This window comes from Podarcis gaigeae (genome assembly GCF_964106915.1).
Source record: "Podarcis gaigeae genome assembly, chromosome: 5".
NCBI classification, from domain to species: Eukaryota; Metazoa; Chordata; class Lepidosauria; order Squamata; family Lacertidae; genus Podarcis; species Podarcis gaigeae.
In genome coordinates, this window is record NC_139681.1 from 51,016,392 (window position 1) to 51,035,802 (window position 19,411).

The 19,411-nt window shown below is 40.6% G+C and overlaps 1 protein-coding gene and 1 long non-coding RNA gene across 5 annotated transcripts in view; one reads left to right on the top strand and one right to left on the bottom strand.

Moving 5' to 3' along the window:
- The first annotated feature begins 5,218 nt into the window (after positions 1-5,218).
- Positions 5,219-18,698, top strand: LOC310845819. Its single transcript, XR_014564974.1, has 2 exons — positions 5,219-10,524; positions 18,136-18,698. It is a non-coding gene; the product is annotated as an uncharacterized lncRNA (long non-coding RNA).
- The window catches only part of FHIP2A (FHF complex subunit HOOK interacting protein 2A), a 32,792-nt gene continuing 25,745 nt past the window's right edge, over positions 12,365-19,411 (bottom strand). For 2 of the 4 annotated variants that reach the window (XM_083741274.1, XM_083741272.1), the window contains 4 exons: positions 17,403-17,543; positions 16,210-16,313; positions 15,741-16,131; positions 12,365-14,116 (listed from right to left, as the gene is read on the bottom strand). In XM_083741274.1, the coding sequence (XP_083597400.1) occupies positions 16,026-16,131; positions 16,210-16,313; positions 17,403-17,543 (351 nt within the window). In that variant the 3' untranslated portion in view covers positions 12,365-14,116; positions 15,741-16,025. Of the gene's footprint in view, positions 16,132-16,209; positions 16,314-17,402; positions 17,544-19,411 lie in introns of all 4 variants that reach the window. The other 2 variants (XM_083741273.1, XM_083741271.1) reach the window with 1 other exon arrangement.

The following is a 19,411-nucleotide window of genomic DNA, read 5'->3' on the forward strand; positions in this document are numbered from 1 at the left end:
GATATGGGTGGTGGCCCAAAACAACTGGAGCGGGAATCAGGCTGGGGGAGGCTGGTCCAAGCTTTTGTATATTAGAGTCTACATAAGGATATGCATTTATTAGGGCATAGCTCATCAGATACACGAAGGGTTATGCCCTGATAAATGCAGGGTGGGGTGCATCTGGTGAGTCTACTTTTGGTGCTTCTGTACAGATAACAACTCAAACGCGTTGATTTCCAGGGTACACTTAATGCAGAGTCAGGAGAAGGCTGTTCTTCTTCTAGTACATACCACTTTATTTCACCAAAGAGGGAGGGCAGAAACAGCTTGTACATGATATTACACTTTCGAGTCATTTTTCACCTCCTGGTCAGCTTGTTTTCCCCAATATCACATTTGTGTGCCATATTTACACATGGCATTGCATCTCCCACTCAACCAAGACATGTACACAGTTCATACTCTATCACCCAAGAGAATTTCTTCAGAGACAATATATCGCTCTGAGCAAAAAAGTGCTGCTGCTTTCTGATAAATTGGCTTAGAAAGCTACTGCTTCTTTCTTTTTCTTACCCATCACTTGGACAGTCATTGCACCTTCCCTACATGACTTAAAAGAATTATATGACACTGACCAGTTGTTCAGTCCATTAATCTTAACTGCCTCTGTAGCATCCTATAAAGAATTCCTACTGCAGGCTCCCCCTCACTCTAGCCATAGTACAGTAATTCGTTTCCTTCAACTACTGTGCAAAACGCATCATTCAGGATCCTATACTACTTTCAGGCGTCAAATTAAACCCCATGGATTTGAAAACTTGGTAATTATCATGGAATAAATGTGATACCTGTACAGAAAGACATCTGCTACAGCAATATTGTCATTATCAAAGATCTGGATCCTGAGAATGCCCTGCTTTTTATTAACTCAAGATCTTACTTTGGTGCTGGGAGAAAAAGGAAGGGAGAAGCAGCATTGTAGAAGCAGACATAGGCTGGGTACACGCTCCTGTTTACTCTGTATCCAGTCTGCTCCCACCATCAGTTTGGGAAGTGGTATACACATGGCGTTAGCCACAATTTTATTTCTATCCAATGTTGCTTATGAGATACTACATTCTGATGTGTTTTTCCTTAGTTAAGATACGGACTGAAAGGAAAAAAAATGACTAGGCTGCATTTTAAGCTGGTAATGTGGGCTACTCTCTCTTAGAAGAATGTACCACACAGGTTGTTTGAGGGAGCCAAGGGTGCTGCTTTGAGCTCTGTAGAGCAGGGGTCACCTATCTTTTTCAGCAGACGGCCAGTCCACTGTCCCTCAGACCTTGTGGGGGGGGGAGGACTATATTTTTTTGGGGGGGTGAACGAATTCCTATGCCCCACAAATAACCCAGAGATGCATTTTAAATAAAAGCACACATTCTACTCATTTGAAAACACGCTGATTCCCAGACTCTCCACAGGCTGGATTTAGAAGGCAATTGGGCCGGCTCCAGCTCCCGGGCCTTAGCTTGCTTACCCATGCTGTAGAGGAACTGGTGGTACTGGAGAGGGGTATAGCCTGTGGAGAGTCCAAATAGAAAGACTTAGAGCAGGGGTACCCAAACTGTGGTCCACAGGTCATTTATCCACAACAGTGACCAGAGGAGAAATTACCACTGGGAGAAGCACAGAAAGAAAAAACACCATGGTACACCTGTAGCAGCAAAACCGGATGCCCTCATCTGCCCCACCTGCAATAAAGCATGTCTGTCCTATATTGGTCTCTTCAGCCACAGCAGGCATTGTAACTCCCCAGTGGTTTGATTTCACTCCAGCGGCACACTCTTCCATTGTGTCCCAAGACAGATGGATGCCAACAACCACCACCACTATGACCTGTATAAGTCAATGGCAATATTAACTTTTTATCTGCTAAGAAGGTGGCTGGTAAAGTAATCTGATAGCATAAGTCAGTATTTTATGCTATTACTGATTTTTCTTCCACACAGAAGGGAACTCCATTATAAATTAAGTAAGCTAGCATTATTTATAGCCCACCGACCTGTTCAGGTTGCTTGTAGTGCTGAATAGAGAATGTTATTTCTATGCAGGTGCCTTTCACTTTTTGCTACCTGTGGTTGGAATTTGGGTTCCTCTAAAGTGTTGCTAATGGGCCACAGCTGCAAAGGAAAATGACTCTGGATTGCAGTTTATTTACTAAAGACACGTTAATGGAAATCTGTGAGTGCACATTAATGTTAAATGACTCATTTGTGTGGCTTCAGCTGTATTTTCCATTCTGGAATTGAATAATTCTAGCAAGAAAAGTTACATTTCCCCATCACAAGCAGAAAGGCAGTAGAAAAGATAATACCATGTAGAAATATTTTAATATTTCTGATTTTTTACAAGATAATGCACCAATAGGGCAATTCTGTCAATATCACACTATATCTTCAATATCAGTTCCATTTTATAGATCAGAAAAAGAGAGAGAGACCTGGTAACTTGTTCCTTCTTTCTCACGAATGACTACCGGTATATCTTTAAGGCTGTGGAGGTATTGCATCAGAGTTTTCCTTCTCCTAGATGGGCTACCTTCCCAGGCTGACGAGTTCATCTGCCCTTTACTTCCCACTACAGCACGTGCAGTACCCACCTTCTTGACTGTTGGACCCACTATTGGTCTCATCTGCTCAATCTTCCAGAGCCTGTCTTTGCATGCAGGAAAGTCCCTAACTCACCGAGTTTTTGAGAACTTAGAAATATGCAGGAGGACGACAACAATATTGTGTCTATATGTAAGCAAATTTCTCTTGTATTTTTAAATGATACTTCAAACCACTGTGTTTTGGGAGGTCATTAAGTTACTCTACTCCTGACTTCCCTCTGTTAGTCCTCACTCTAATGCAGCATGTTTTCTCTCTCTCTCAAGGCTTCTTAGTGAAACATTAATGAGCCATGCACAGCCATACAATTTGTCTGATTAGGTCATTCATGTTTAATATGCTTGCTGCTCACAGTTCTTCCCAACACCAGGTATTGGATAGAGTTGTATTTCATCGTCAAAATACCCTTAAGCTGAGATCTAAATGATTAATTACTTTGACTAATGGTACTTTGGCACCAGACTTTCCTGACCACTTCTGAGTGTAATCTGCACACGTTACAATTTCTACTTACAAATAAGAAGCTCTGCCCATTTTGCTCGATGGCAGAAACGTGCAGCCTTTCAGTGAAAGAGGATGCAAGCTCACAGAGGTTGCCACCACAGGCTTGGCACCAAAATGAGGAATTCAACATATGCATTCAAGCCTAGAGATGCAAGAACAGCGAAGCAAAGAGCTCACATCTGCTGCAATAGCCAAAAGTAGTCAAGCAAGGAGACGGTCTGTTCCAGTGGTTTCCAAGCATCTGGTTGATAATTGAATTGCACCTCGTGAGGAATCTTTATACTCAATGCCAGTGATGGAACCTGAGACCTTTTGCATGTTAAGCACATGCTCTACCACTGAGCCATCACCCTTCCCCAAAGGCTGACTGGTGCTATCAGTACTTTTAACAAACTGGGACTACATACCCTCAGACCCAGCAGCTGGTTGAGGGAGGATTGAGCACATGATCCATCATCCAGTCAGGGATACTCATGTGGAAGTTTGCTCTTGGCTTGTTCTTGGTTACAGCTCAGGGTGAGGGGAGAGCTTAATCAGAGGTCCCAGTTTGGATGACATGCTGGACCAAACTTTGGCTTAGCTTAACACAACATGGCAGCAAAATGGACCGGGCAGGAGCCAAGTGGCACCAAGCTTGCTGTCTCTCTAAGCCAAGGTTGGTTCTTTGGCCACCCGAGATGCTTATCAAGCTACAAAAACATGGAAAGCAAACTAAACTTTGAAGAAACAAGCCATAGTTTGTTTAAGCATCTGTATGACAACTCATGGTTAACTTGTAGTTTGTTAAACCGCAGCCTAAATAAATCATGGTTTAACGTTTCGTCTGACCCGGGGTACCGAGAATAACATTACTGCCTGCCTTCTTTAATATCTGTAAATTGCTTTCGTAATGGCTGTTATTAGTATCTGAACAAGAAAACAGCAGTGGTGCTGCGTCTAATAAATACGCAAACCTGCATCTTCTGGAATAAAAACATGCTATCTCCAATGAGGTTTTGGCACTATCCTTGTCCCCAATATCTTTTGAATTGCTTCAAGTCTTTATCTTCACTTCCGTTCTTCTTGAATGTGCTTCACAGACAAATGCACGATCAGAAATGCATTTATTACTAAACTAACAGTCCAGTCTCTCATACTGTATGTCCTATCCCTGGAACACTTATAAGGACAGCTTGAACCCTGCAAAACTAATCCAGATAAAGGGACACTTTGGGAAAAGGACACCCAATCAAAATCTCCTAGATGAGAGCCAACTAACAGATGGTAAGAACTGAATGTCCTGGAAAAATACCTTCATGGACATAGTGGCGAGTGCATCAGGTTGATAGCCTGCCAAGCACAAGGCTCAGATGAACAAGCTGCAAGAAGCTTATGGTGAAACAGGATCCTGATATAAAAGAAATTGATATAATGGGAAAAGGTCAGACAAAGTCCTACATATGGACAACAAATGACATAATCTTGTTTATCCCTGCATTAACAATTTGAACAATGGTCACACACACCCAAAATGATCAATGCATTTCATAATTAGTTTTGACTGTCTTTATTATTGAATGGGCCAAGTGCACTTGGCTCATGACCATTCAGAACATTCAGCAGCATGCAGTGAACAAGCTCAGGCTCAGGATCTAAGCACCATGTCAGGCTTCGGTACTGCTTAAAGTGATGTACAAGAGGCCCTACAAGTTCACCCTTTTTGTTTTCCGAAACAGGTATCATTGTTGTGTGGAACCGATAATCTGTTTCTTTCCAGGGATCTTTTCTCAACAATAATGTTAGTGTAGAAATAAAAATCAATTTGTTTACTGCAAATGTAGTTTACACTCAGCTATTAACAAAATCAAAAGATTGGTAAGTCTCCTTTTAAGATAAAATACATGCTAAGTGAAGCAGTGGCGTAGCGTGGGGGGTGCAGGGGGGGCCGGCCGCACCGGGTGCAACATCTGGGGGTTAGGGAAATCCACGGGTTAGGGGGGGCGCAAATCCACGGGTTAGGGGGCGCAAATCCATGGGTTAGGGGGCGCAAATTACTTGCCTTGCCCCGGATGCTGATAACCCACGCTACGCCACTGAAGTGAAGGGACGTGGGTGGTGCTGTGGGTTAAACCCCTGAGCCTAGGACTTGCCAATCAGAAGGTCGGTGGTTCGAATCCCTGCAACGGGGTGAGCTCCCGTTGCTTGGTCCCTGTTCCTGCCAACCTAGCAGTTCGAAAGCACGTCAAAGTGCAAGTAGATAAATAGGTACCACTCTGGCGTGAAGGTAAACGGCATTTCCATGCGCTGCACTGGTTCGCCAGAAGCGGCTTAGTCATGCTGTACGCTGGCTCCCTTGGCCAATAAAGCTAGATGAGTGCCGCAACCCCAGAGTCGGCCACGACTGGACCTAATGTTCAGGGGTCCCTTTACCTTTACCTTTACATGCTCAGTGGGTTGTTGTTTCTCCCTTCCTTCCTTTTCTCTTTTGGTAGAACACTGGATTTAACTGTCAGTTTTAAGGTAATGTGGGAAATACTTGAACTGCTGAAAAATGTGCAGTAATTGCAAGTGTCTCTTTTTTTGCAGTATTTTATTTGCCTTGTGCAAACACATTTCTCTCAAGAGGAGTACTGCATCTGGCCCTGTGGAACTCCCTCCCATCAGATGTCAAGGAAATAAACAACTATCTGACTTTTAGAAGGCATCTGAAAGCAGCCCTGTTTAGGGAAGTTTTTAATATATGATGTTATCTTTTCTTTTTAATATTTTGTTGGAAGCCGCCCAGAGTGGCGGGGGAAACCCAGCCAGATGGGTAGGGTATAAATATATTAATTACTACTACTACTACTACTACTACTACTACTACTACTACTACTGGAGTGCCGGCATAAAGTTGTGGAAGGCAGTCTGAACTTTTACCATTATAATTCTGTGAGATGTAAATATAACAGCCCAGAGTTTCCTGGCAGCTTGCCTGTCGTTCACGGTAAAGCCATAATAGATGGGCACATAAAATTACTACTTCTTAGATATAGGCCAGTTTAATGGCCCTTGTTCCATTTTGTCTTTGAGACGAATTATAGCACACACTAAACAGATAATAGCATGACCAGGATAATGGCCCATTGGGACTGCAAATATCTAACACAAGACAGAGGAACGTTTATATAACTGACAAGTCTGCATTGTAAGGGAGAAAAACTTTTATGTAACTGACCATCACTGATCATATAAAAGATCACTTGTATGCCGATGATCACACCCTGTTATAATGGATTTACACACTATTAAGCACAGAAGTGGCTTTAAAGCAGGAGCTGACTGCTACATTCTGGAAATGTAAGGTGATGATTCTCATTATAGTAACATTAGGTGTGTGTACTATATAGGCAAATGATAAACTATACGTTATTTGCAGGCATGAGAAGTGTAGTTTTTAGAGAGTCAGGCTAAGAGTAGAGGATGGCTAAGACTAGAGAGACCTGAATTTGAATCCATGTTCAGCCATAAAACTCAGCAACCTTGGATCAGTTGCTATATTTCAGCCTACCCTGCCTTACAGTTGTTGTGCAGATAAAATAGAGGGGAGAAATAGGTACGTCACCTTGAGCTCCTTGTAGGAAAGGTGGGCTATTAATGTAGTAAATGAACATACAGTGGTACCTCGGGTTAAGTACTTAATTCGTTCCGGAGGTCTGTTCTTAACCTGAAACTGTTCTCATCCTGAAGCAAAGTTCTTAACCCGAGGTACTGTTTCTGGGTTAGCGGAGTCTGTAACCTGAAGCGTAGATAACCTGAAGCGTATGTAACCCGAGGTACCACTGTATGTCCTATTATGGATCGGCTTGGAATCATACAGAGGACTTCCCAGTTTGGTACAACAATGGTAGAAAATTGGCTTGGCTTAACCATATCTATGTGTCAGATGTTGTTAATAATGCAGGATTTGATAACTGAAATGATTGTTAAGGGTTTTTGGGGAGTCAGAGTTTGCAAGTGACCAGCTTTTAACTCTTGGACACACCAAATGTAAATATATATGCCATGTTAGCAATTTCACTCCTCCGATGCTGCATTTGTGATTGGTGTAAATCACATGCCTGTCTGAGAAGAGTGTGGGAAACGGAAGACAGTTATCTCTTCCGCTGTATGTACTTTGTAATGTACTTTCACTTTTATTTCTGCCTGTTGTTCTCTCGGAGCTGGAGAGAACGGACGCCATTATGCTTTTGTCTGTACATAGTGTGTAAATAAATACAGTCATACCTCGGGATAAATACGCTTTAGGTTGAATGCTTTCAGGTTGCGCTCTGCGGTGAACTGGAAGTAACGGAGTGCGTTACTTCCGGGTTTCGCTGCTCACGCATGCGCAGACGCGCAAAATGACGTGACGCGCATACACGGAAGCGGTGAAACGTGACCCGTTGTTGCGTCTTGCGTTCCATTCGAGATGCAAATGGGGCTCCGGAACGGATCCCGTTCACATCCTGAGATACCACTGTAGTAGATTAAGCTCTATGATGTCTCACACGTCTTGCTGTGTTATGCCAGAAGTGCAGTGTGCATATACCATCTGGTATATGTGGCTGAGCACACTGGAAGAGAAGAAAGGTGCCTTTTCCAGAGTTGCGCATACTGGGGGACGCTCAGAGTTCCAGCGGCTTGCAGGCACCCCCAGCTTCCTGATGAAGCAATCTTAGGCTCTACGTCAAGTGTAGAGGACTAATTATAGGATACCATTCATTTTATTTCAATACCTCACTTCACCTTGAACCATTCATAAATATCTTGAAACAGACCCCTGTGGCTGACTTGGTGCATGCTCAGGATCTTGTTTCACACACATGTCTAAATAGCTTTGGCCCATGCCACAGGTTTGTAAAGGAGAAGTGAATAGTAACAGCAAAACTGAGTCTGTCTAGTAGTGACTGGTGAGTCTCAGATGTGCCACTTTTCTACTCTCAGAAGTCCCGTAGCTCTGCAGTGCCTCCGTCTTCAAGCAAGGAAGATCACGGAGGTGGTGGCAGGGTTGACTAAAGAGCTGCCTCTCCATCAGGTGTACCTGGGTTTCAGTCTCTAAGAGAATATAGTGGGGCTTACTTCTGAGTAAACATGTTGAAGACTGCATCGTAAAGCCCTAACCCCAAAGTTCTCTCACAGACTTTGGGGATATTACCATAGTGCATGATGTGGTCTGGGGACTGCAACTTATGTGGAGGCCAAAAGATGCTATTTTGCAGAATCAGGTATCCAATATCTTTTTCATTACTCTAACCATTTCCTTCCTTAAATTTATTTAGCATTAGTTTTTCTTCCAGGAAGCCCAAAGTGGCTTACATTTGGTTTATTCATTCATGATAGGTCACCCTCTCAGGACAGCTTTTAGAGAAAAATAAAAAACAAATTAAAATTCAATGGCAATAAAATAAGTAACAATAAAAATGGAATGCAGCATAAAAGGTCAAATAGCAGAGCTTCATAAGTTATACAAATACTTCTGTCCCCAAGGATTTCACAACTGAGACTGAAATCCCACAAGTTTACCTGGGAATCAATCAATTGTGTTTTTCTGGGACTTACTTCTGAGTAGGCATATATATGCTTGCCCTGTAAATGGTTAGGAGGGATAATTGAAACTCCATGGAATAAAAGTGACATTTTGTAGACAGGAAATAAATTTAGATATATAAAAACTGCACATGCATTCCGTGCTGAACATTATGAACTATGCACTCATTATATGGGATTTATCCATGTTCACCAAGCTAGAAAGTTATAATTTGGCTACTGACTTTAAATCAAGCTTTTAAGCAAACAGAAAAAGTAAATTTCAATTACTAATGATATTCAATTTTACTTGTGTGGAGCACACACCATAAAGACTTGGAACAGAAAGGCTGTGATATTTCAGGCCTTTTGTCATTTAGAAACAGCACAGCACAATTCCCCTCACCTCCAAAGTGGCAGTTTTTATGTGTTTCTGTACACAGAAAAGAAATAATAGTTAAAAATAGTTGTTAAAAGTTCACAGAAGAAATAATAGTTTTAAAATGGAGATAAACTGCAGCTTTCGGAAACCATTTAAGAGGAAAAACCCACATATTAGTGATTTTGTTCTTTAGCTCATCATGATGGTGCTTCTTTCTTTCTTTCTTTCTTTCTTTCTTTCTTTCTTTCTTTCTTTCTTTCAAAAAGGCTGCCTTCCACAGAACACTTTAGGGGGAAAACCCAGTTATAAATGCAACAGTGAACTGGTAATCCCATAAAGAAAATTGCTTCAAAACTCCTTTCGTTTTTGAATTTGCTAAAACGTCCTTATAATATATCCCACTTGACTGACTTTGTATTGTTCCCCCTAGGGACATTACTCTGTGTAACTAGATCCAGAGTCAGAGAATTTAGCAGTTGTCCAGGTGAGATAATCATTCACTTCAGCTGCAGAGTGCTTTGACTAAGTCACAGAGGCCTGAGGCCGGCATTCAGCGTTAACCTAAGCTGAGGAAATGCTAGTTAAATCACTGAAATCGAGGTTGAGGGCATCTGGTTTGATTGATAGCAGCACCATTGGTTTTGTGTTTTGTGAGCTAGTAAAATATTGCCTTCCTGCTCCTTTTCCTCCTTTAAACATGTTACTTCATCAAGGTACGGAATAATCACTGCCAAGTTTATGCCCCTCCAATTCAGCCAATTACAATGCAATTATGATTTTCTTAAGTTCGCAAATGGATGTTCTCATGTGTATCACCCATGACACATGGGCTAAACAATCTGCTTAAATAACTTGGCAAAATAGTGAGGCGGCTATTTTTCACATCATTCCAGGCAAACTCCAGTCTCCTGCAGTCAGCCGGTCCTGGTTTCCTGATGAATATAAGTTTGCCAACCTGTGTTTGCCCCATTCACCCTTTACATTTTTGGCACACACTTCAGTTAGGTGCAGAATATACAAAAAGTTCATCATAGGTTTATATTAGAAAGATCATAGTTCACATAGTAATATCTGAATGCAATCTCATTATTACAAGTGAAACCAAACCAGTCCCTATTAAGTTCAGAAAGCAAATGTACTGCCTTTGCTATCATTGCAGACAGCATCCTTACAAATCTGTTTGGCTCCTCTTGTTGCAGAATATACATATTAACTGATATATAATTACATTTTCACTGATTTGGAACAGAGAATATCTACAGCTGAAAGCTTGTCAGTGGCTTATCGCTGGTTCTTTCTCTGTGCAGAGAATTTTCCTAGCAGATGGGAGAAGCAGGGAAGATGAACAGCAGTGAAAGGTTTTCAGAAATAAACAGCAACAGTTCCCTTTCCTCCCTTTGGAAATGAAACCTAGGTGATGCCTGCAGAGAAACAGGGTGACAGAATCCTGGGGTATCATACCCCTTCAAGGCTACAAAGGTATGTGCCACACCGTATTATTTTAAAAGCCTTTTGCAAATTAAGTACCTCAGGGAGAGAGGTTTTGTCTCAGCTTGCTCCCTGCAGTGTTAGTTTCTCCTTGCAGAGAGCAGTAAAAAAATATGACCCACCTGCAATTTGAAGTGGTATAACCCATTCAGCTTGGGACCTTTCTACCTGCACACATACTCCAGCTTTTCCTTGAAGCTGCTGCAATATCCTTTTCCTATTGAAAGGGAGCCTTCAAAGGTCTGAACGGGGAGAGGTGGACTACATTTCACTTGGTAAGCACTGTGCTCTAGTGCAAACATGACCAACAACACTAATATGAGTTCTGGCTACTGCTAGCACAGCTAACCAATCTTGGCAACAGCTTGACTATATCTGGCTTCTGGCAAGATTCCATGGTAATTATTACAGAGCAGCTGAAATCCGTGATAGATGACAAGTACTGTTTAGAGTTCTGAAACTCAACTCTGCTTCCAGTGCCCTGAACATACGACAAAGCTATATCAAACTCACAAAGAGGCATGGAAAGAACCAGGGCATGCAGTCTTGAGCATTTTTAAAAACTTCAGCCTCTACGGAATATGACTGCAGCAAGCACTCTGATGCTTCAGAAGCCCATCCAAGTCCAATGGTTTGAGGATAGTATCATTAGAACACATTTCTGTTATGCTTCACAAAAGAAATATATCTGAGCATGCAAATACAGGTTCCAATGAAGTCTTTTAAATGAGGTAATAAGGTAGAAGAGGTATGCATGATGAAATGGTAGCTACTGCTACTGCCATAAAACACAACATGCTGGCTAATATCCGCCCTCCTGCAAACACTTTAATGACAAAAAAGCTATAATGAGGTACACATTAAGGCTGATTTAATGGCAGCAAAAAGCCTTTACAGTGGAGAGGTATTTTTGCGGTGGGCCTTGTTTACGCCTCAGCTGCATAAATGAAGAAAATACTTCACCAATGCTCGTTTTACAAAGAGTCTTTGAATATGTGCTTGCAGCCACTAAAATTTCAGAACATTCCAGTGTACAGCATTACATATGCCCCAAATGAGTGAGGCATTCTTGGACCAAAAAGCGCAAGTGGGTGGCTGACTTTGTGCATGCCTGTTGGGCTAGGAACCAGAGTTATGAGAGCATGGATAATAAGACTTAGTGTGCTCAAGAATCACTTAAGAGGAATGTGTTTGCCCTCAATAACTCTCAATTGGGAACCAAGGACCAAATGTAGTCCTCAAGGCCTCTTATCTGGACCATGGGCCTCTGCTGAAACTGTAAGCCCTCCGCAATCACACCCCTTTGCCCTGAGCCACATTCCTTACCAGCCCTGCTTTGCATCTGTTTCCGCCCTGCTGTCTTTGAACTGGATGGACGATAGATGGGAGTACGTGAGTGTATGTAGAAATGAGTCTATTGTACAAATCACATTTGTTGCTTTGCTAACTTTTTGCGTCTGCCCCACTCCCCCAGAATTGACGCTTGGCCTGAAAAAGATTGTCCACCCATCAAAAAAATTACCAACATGGTTTAAAACCTGAATTTTCTAGCTATCTATATTATTCCCATAAAAAGGTGAGGCAGAAGTAACATATAAGTAAAATGATGAAGCCCAACGTCCACTTACTAATGAAAGGAGTGATTTTAATTTAATGAGAGGAAATGGGGGGAGGGGGCGGATGCAATGTGTGATTACCAATATTAGGAGAAGGGTCAGCTGGGAGGGTGATAGGAAAAAGCGGAATGTAAATGTAAAATCTGGTCACTTTGTTTTTAGAGACGATAGTCAAACTTAAAAATGCACAAACTTCAGCAAACATAAGGCATCACTCTGTTGAAATTATATTAATTTATTTTTAAGAATATCCATTTTAATCCTTCATGCATGCTTTTTAACAAAAAACGCCTGAATTGTATCTGCTGACACAAGTTACCGCCATGTGCTCTCTAATGTGGCTGTTTCAACCATCCTTCATGGGTCTATTACACCTTGGCAAACATTGTCAGCGAATGAACTACACCAAGTTCAATAGGAAAGGTTTGCTGAACATCTTCTGTTTAATGTAAACAAGACAGGAGGGGAGAAAAATCCAGGAGTATATATTGACCTTGTAACACTAGGCAACAGGGCACAGGCATTATTAATCATGGTTATACAGATGTGTTTGTTGAGAGATGCTAATCTTAATTTCTCACACAACTGAGAACAGTGGATGTGTAGCTTCCGCATTGTACTATCCTGTTTCTTGTGCCAAGTTAAGTAAGGATGTTATTTCACAACTGAAAGCTTTGCTGCATTCAGCAGCTCATGGTGAGCAGCTGCCATGCATTTATAAAGGAATGCCACGATTACTGTGCCCCGTAGAATGCAGTGTTACAATCTTTGCACCGGCAATGCCGCAAGCAAGTGCTGGGTTTCAGTCCATTAGTATACAAATATACACACGTAAACAGATGATGTACAACCAGGCTGAAGCTGTGCCTTGTATCACAGCTTCAATATTGCACTGATGAATACATTATATCAGAATGCTACAGTTAAAAGATGACACTACTAGGCAGACAACTACAGTTATAACAAAAATAGCTTAAGAGGAAATGGCTATTCCAGTAGACGTCTCATGTTGTTGTTACAAAATTTTCAACATCAGAATCTAAATTAAATAGATACAATAGATGATATAAAGGTGCCTTTATTTACATAAATGTGCATCAGGGTAAAAACTGAAACTGGATCTGTATCCTGGAATCAAACAATTCAAGCTTTCCTCATCCACTCTCATATAGAAACACTGTTTGTTTTATCTGTAATGGGACCAAGAACCCAATAGTTAGCACAAACATCTTTATAACCAGTGGCTGCTCACTACTTCTGGAGAACAGGCTGTATGTTCTCCTGACGGATAATAAATAACCACACATGCATCTCCATGTGTGCACACATGCATGTACATAAACACACTCAGACACATCAGAATAGGGATAGTTATGACATGCATAGATTCAACCAATTCAAACAAGGGCCCAACTAGCCTTTAAAATAAAAGTGCATGAAAACAAGTTATAAAAACGTTAAACAAGTTCCATTTGGGAAGGAAAATTCAATTGTTTTTACAAAAATAAAAAGGCTATCAATTTATGGGTTCAAGAGAACAATTATGATGCCAAGAGAAAGAGTTAAAGCGTTTCCTAAATTTGTGCCAGATATTATGACAAAAAGGGAATGGGAAAATGACATCAGCAGGGTTACATCCTGAAAACAAGAGAACTTCCTGAATATATGCAGGCTATGTGCAATCAAGCTTGGATCTTGATGTTTCTAAAAGCAAACTGAACTTTAATGTTAGATATCCTGCTTGCACTAATAGATGTATCCTGTATCATTTTTATTTATTTGTTTTTATAATTCAATCCAGCATCGTGTGAATAACTTTGGCTATCATGAATAGCTAATTACACAGTTAACTTAAGTAAACCTTTTCCCTTATACTTTTAAACACCAAAACTTAAGTCTGCCTCCCACTTACTTTGGGATATCATCAACTTCTGTGGGACTCCAAAAGGATTTCTCTAAAATGCTACCTGCAATGCAAAAAAATGTAAAAAGCTGTTCAGGCCCGCTTCCATGAATGTTTATTTTATAACTTCTTACCCAATATCTATCTCAAAATTTTCTTCTCGAGAAGAAAATTCTGAGCCTTATCTTACGTGTAGTTTAGTTAGTTGTATTTGTGAGTCAAATTCAGTAACTTTGGTGCAAAAACATTTAAAAAATCAATGTGCTATTATTCAACTAGGGATGCAAATATCTTGATCACAGAGTACGGATGAATATGCTCTGTCAGGCAGCTCCTTGGCCATATCTCATTTATAATAAAGGCAGCTCAAAATTTTGCTCCACAGTTTTTTCACCATAGAGGCCTGCCAATATAACTAAATTATCCCACTCTCCAACACTTGGCCTTCATGCTCAGCAAGTTTCTGTATCATTAGAACTTCTTGTGGTACAAACCAGAGTTTACATCACTGGAGCAAAATTCAACCACATTTACATCAACCCTGACAATATCTGAAGCAGGCAGCAATTGTGTTAAAAGTTTATTCGCCTGAAAAAATTACACTGAATACCCAAGAATGAGATTAATGGAACAACTGTTTAGGAACCAAATTATGTGTTGTTAATACCATAGGATTATGTCAATTAACGGCAAATGGGTGAGGAAGGGCACTCCCACCCCATATCTGCCTCTCCTTGTTTTCTACTGAGAACAACAAGATTATAGAAAAACTATATTAAATACAGGGTAGACAACATGTTTGGAGTTTTCAGCCTATGAAGAACTGGCAGATATGAGTCAGAAGAAAGAAAGAAAGAAAGAAAGAAAGAAAGAAAGAAAGAAAGGGAGAGACTACTGGCAGAATGAGGTGGTTCAACTGCTCCTTCCTCTTACTCGTCTTCTAGCTCAGATTGTCTGGCAAAGGAATCTATTTTATGACTATGGCAAAATGAAGGGATCTTGTTTTCTCCTTGGCTTATAATGGATCCCTGTTGCAAACAGTAAGATCACAAAACTGAAGCTAAAGCATGCAACAACCTGCAGAGAATTTCAGCCTATATGCATTATGACAATTGGTATCAGACCCAGCTGTCCCTTGGCTTGGACGCTTCAGTTATTCAAATTAGCCAAGTAATAACATATCTGAAAAGCACAAAACAATGATACTGCCAATCATCAAGGCACAGGATACTCTTCAGCCAACTAATCATAAAAAAGAATCTTAAAAGCCCTATAAAGTGACCTGTAATACTAGCATTTTTGTAAACAGGCATTTGGATCAAATAATCCAGGGCTCCAATACAAAATAGAAGGCAAATAAAGTTATGCGGCATAACAAAGGAGAATAAGCAAGGAATCAAGGAAAACCAATACTTGAGTATACTTGTGGTCACCTCTTTTTTTGTGTAACAAAATAATAATAATCAGTGATCAACTGGAACAACACAATGAACAGGACTCAACATGAAAGATACACAAAGAAAAATCATTTGTTTAGCTGTGTGTGCATTTACAACTTCTTATTTAAATACTTTACAATGCTTTAATCACTTACTGGTTTTCATTTAAATGGATAAAACACACCTCAGCTATGAAACAAATGTATTTTTTAAAAGCCTAGGAACCCTAAAGTATATAAAAACTCCTACCTCCTAGAAGGTTATTAAAATAAGAAAACCTTTAAACTTAAGTCTTCATGTGTGCAGCTCTTTGAGCTTGTTGTGATCTGTGATATCCCATTGATTGCGTTGTAGGTTGAACATCCATTTTCCTCTCCCATATGGTCACTACCAATGAATTTAGTATTTCAATTTGAAGGTGTCCAATATGAGTCCTCCAAATGAATGCCAAGGCTTTGCTTTCTGTTCTCCTGCCTGGGAAGTTAGCAGTCTTTTCTGCTTGAATCTCGTAGCCAGGATGCTTGGAGCAGCTTTTTACGGCGTGGATGAGGCATGGTATTTCACAAATGCAATTGCAGCCAGCTCTTTACAAAATTCTTCCAATACAATTACACCTTCTAGTAATGTCATGTGGTCAACACTGCGGAGATAGGATGAGGAATTATTAGAAAGTCACACATGATGCCTCTTGGAATAGGCTGGTCATTAAGATACTTACATGGGCCCTTCAGGTTCTAAGCCAAGGAGACGCTTCCTGACCAGCAGCAATTTAGGTGTGAAGTCGGGTATGCGCTGGATCCTCACCATGAGATCTGCAACAACCTGCATGTCATACATATGAGAGCATTGAACAAAATGAAGCAAAGAGCAAATTAGTGCTGGAAGCTATTGGCATTAGCTTCCAGGGCTGCCAGCTCAGTGTTTAGCAGTCTAAATAATATCAGAAACAGAGATGTGGGGCAAAAAAACTTTTCAAAAGGGAACACTTTCCATGTCTTCATTTTTCTGCAGAAAATATTCCATTTCTAAAAATTCAGTGTTTCAAAATAATAATAAATAACAATAAATGAATGGCAATACATAAGGCAAGCTTGTTTCAAAGCTGTCAGTTCATGTTTTACAGGTTACTTTCCCTAGTGTGTGCGAGAAAGTACATATATGTTTTATTACTCTGTAAGCAGGTAAGTAATATAAAAACACAAATACACATAACAATCAAGCAAAAACTGCAGCTACAAATATATCTAACTGGTTTGATCTGACCTGCACAGCCAAAGCTAAAATTCTTATTTCACCTGAGACTGTAAGTGTTTTCAGCTCTGTTTACAAAACAGAAGTAAACAAACATGCTAAATAAGATCAGACACCATTTAACTCATCAGAAAACTTCCCAGGAAATTTTAAAACTGAAAATTTCCCAGAAAACCTGTATCACACACTGGTCAGGAACACATAATATGTTACATTCCCCCCCCCCCCACACATAATCGTATCTGTCGAAGTATAAAGTATGATCTGTGCTTGATGTCATTACCCTGCAACAACTGCTCACTCGTTGCAAGAAAAACTAATGGTTTGTCCTACAAAGTTCATAAAATGTTACTTTTTCTACTTGGAGATTGCAGCTATTCCAAGGAAAATATACCATAAGCAGGTGTAGGCTGCAATTCTATACCCACCTACATGGGACTAAGTCCTACTGAACTCAATGGTACCTACTTCTGAGTAGGGAGGTACAGGATTGCACTTTTTATTTAAATCCCAAGTGGATTTGGCTGGTCCCTAACTGAAAGATGAGGAGCTGCATTACAAAAATAGGTCGATCATCTGAAAGGTGCCTTAGCATCATTTGTTAATCAGCCACAGATACTTTGTGGCACTGTTCAAGTTGAATATTCTTCATTTACTTACCCTGACTATGACTGAAAAAAGAGAGCGGCATCCGGAGGCTAGGTTTACATAGGGATCCAAAAGGTATTCATGGATGTGCGGATGAGGAAACAAGGCGAGCTTGGACAACACAGACGTGACTTGTAAATTGACATCATATGGCTGTGTGAAAAAGCAAAAAATTAAAAAATTGAAAGGTTTTCCATATGTTTACATTCTGTGCAGTATAGTTTAGGGGTTTACAAAATGCAAAATTTGCAGCATGTGATGGCCAATGTGAGGCACATTGTTAGAAATATATTGTGCAAGCAATATCAAAGCTTCCTGCACAAACCCCAAAACTCATTACATAACCCTAGGAAAGTCAATTGCTGTGTTCTCTCTTTTGGTTAGAACAATTATCGATCTCATGTGTTCTCAAACTGCAAACATAAAGGGGAAGGCAGGTGTGCGATGGACTACTGTTTTATAGGCAGGGGCTATTTGTGTGCTGGGCATGCTAATTCAGTATACATGACACCTGCAAACCATACTGGTGATTGCGGTTATTTCAGTTCCTGCAATCTAAATGGCAGATTGGGACCAGCACAGAGAGATCAGTATGTCTTGTGACTGCTCCCCAACCTTATTCCTCCATTTTAAGCCCTACAGCTAAAAGTGGAGAACACTTTTTCCAAATGTACAACCCCTTTCATGAGCTGACCTTCAAGTTCTCTCCTACTTTCTTCTGCTTATTGTTCATGTTATTTCACAGCCTATTCTCCCTCTGAATACTAGCAAAGAAGCCCACCTCGCCCTCCATAATGTGTCAGAGCAATCTGATGCCAGAAACATGGAAAGAAGAATGCCCCAGACTGGGTGGTAGTGGACCGATTATTTACAGCCTACCGAACCGTATCACCAGCACGGTGAACTGAAACAAAGCAACTGGCAAAAGGCCATCAATATTAGCCATATTGGAACAAATACACAAGAAGAAGTTGATTGTGAGCTGCCTGGCAGCCAAAAAGACATAATTGCTCCCGGAGGGTATGTACTTATAGTTACAATTACAGATTGACTGAGCCAAAACCACCAAGAATATGAAGCACCATCCTCTGGGTACAGCCTTACTGAGGGTAAAAGCAGCACTAGGCCTTGGCTGCTAGAGCAGCAAGTAGTATTTAGGGCCATCACCCAAGTAAATAGGTTTTTATTAATTAATCATAGGAGTTTGGATTCATGAATCAATTAAATGTATAAACATTTCAAAGAAAAAGGCATTGGCAGCATTCACACATCAAGGTGAAGCACAATTTAATGATTTGCCATGAGTGCTCCTGCCCTCTGGCCTGTGGGAGCAACAAGCCATGCTCTCTTGGCTTAGTGTCATGCACAAACCAGGAAACATAGCTTGTTTTGCTCTAGTCTAGACCATCCATAATGTCAAGCCAAGCATTGCTCTTTGCTGACCAATCATGGTTTATTGGGTGTGAAATGAACCACAATTCCCTATTTGGATGCAATGCTAAGACGGGGATTGTGGTTTGTTACTGCCACTGGGTAGACAGAGGGAGTGAAGCAGGAGTGATCTCCACGCTGCTCATGGTAAACCATTAAAGATGGGTTATTTCTATTCATTTACATAATTTTAAAATCACTTTATATCCAGAAATTTCTAAGCAATACACAAAAAGTCATTCAGACAACAACAGACAACAACAGTATAAAATACGTATAACCCAGAAATTGTCCCAAAGTATGATATGCCATTACATGTGACCTGGACCACGATTTCTTTGTCCAGCAATTATGCATGCATGTTACTGCAAAGACAGCCCAAGAAGAGGCATTCCCTTCTGCTGTATGAGATTAAGAGGAAGAATACTTCTGCTTAAGATGATACTTTGAAGAGTGAAATTACATACAATATGGGAGATCCATATTTAAAGCCACTGCACAGTGTGTTTGGGGATGCTGCTTTGTGTTTTTAAAAATCCTTCCCCCCACCTGCTGTATTCCAATTTAAATCCTCCTCCCCATCGCAGGAA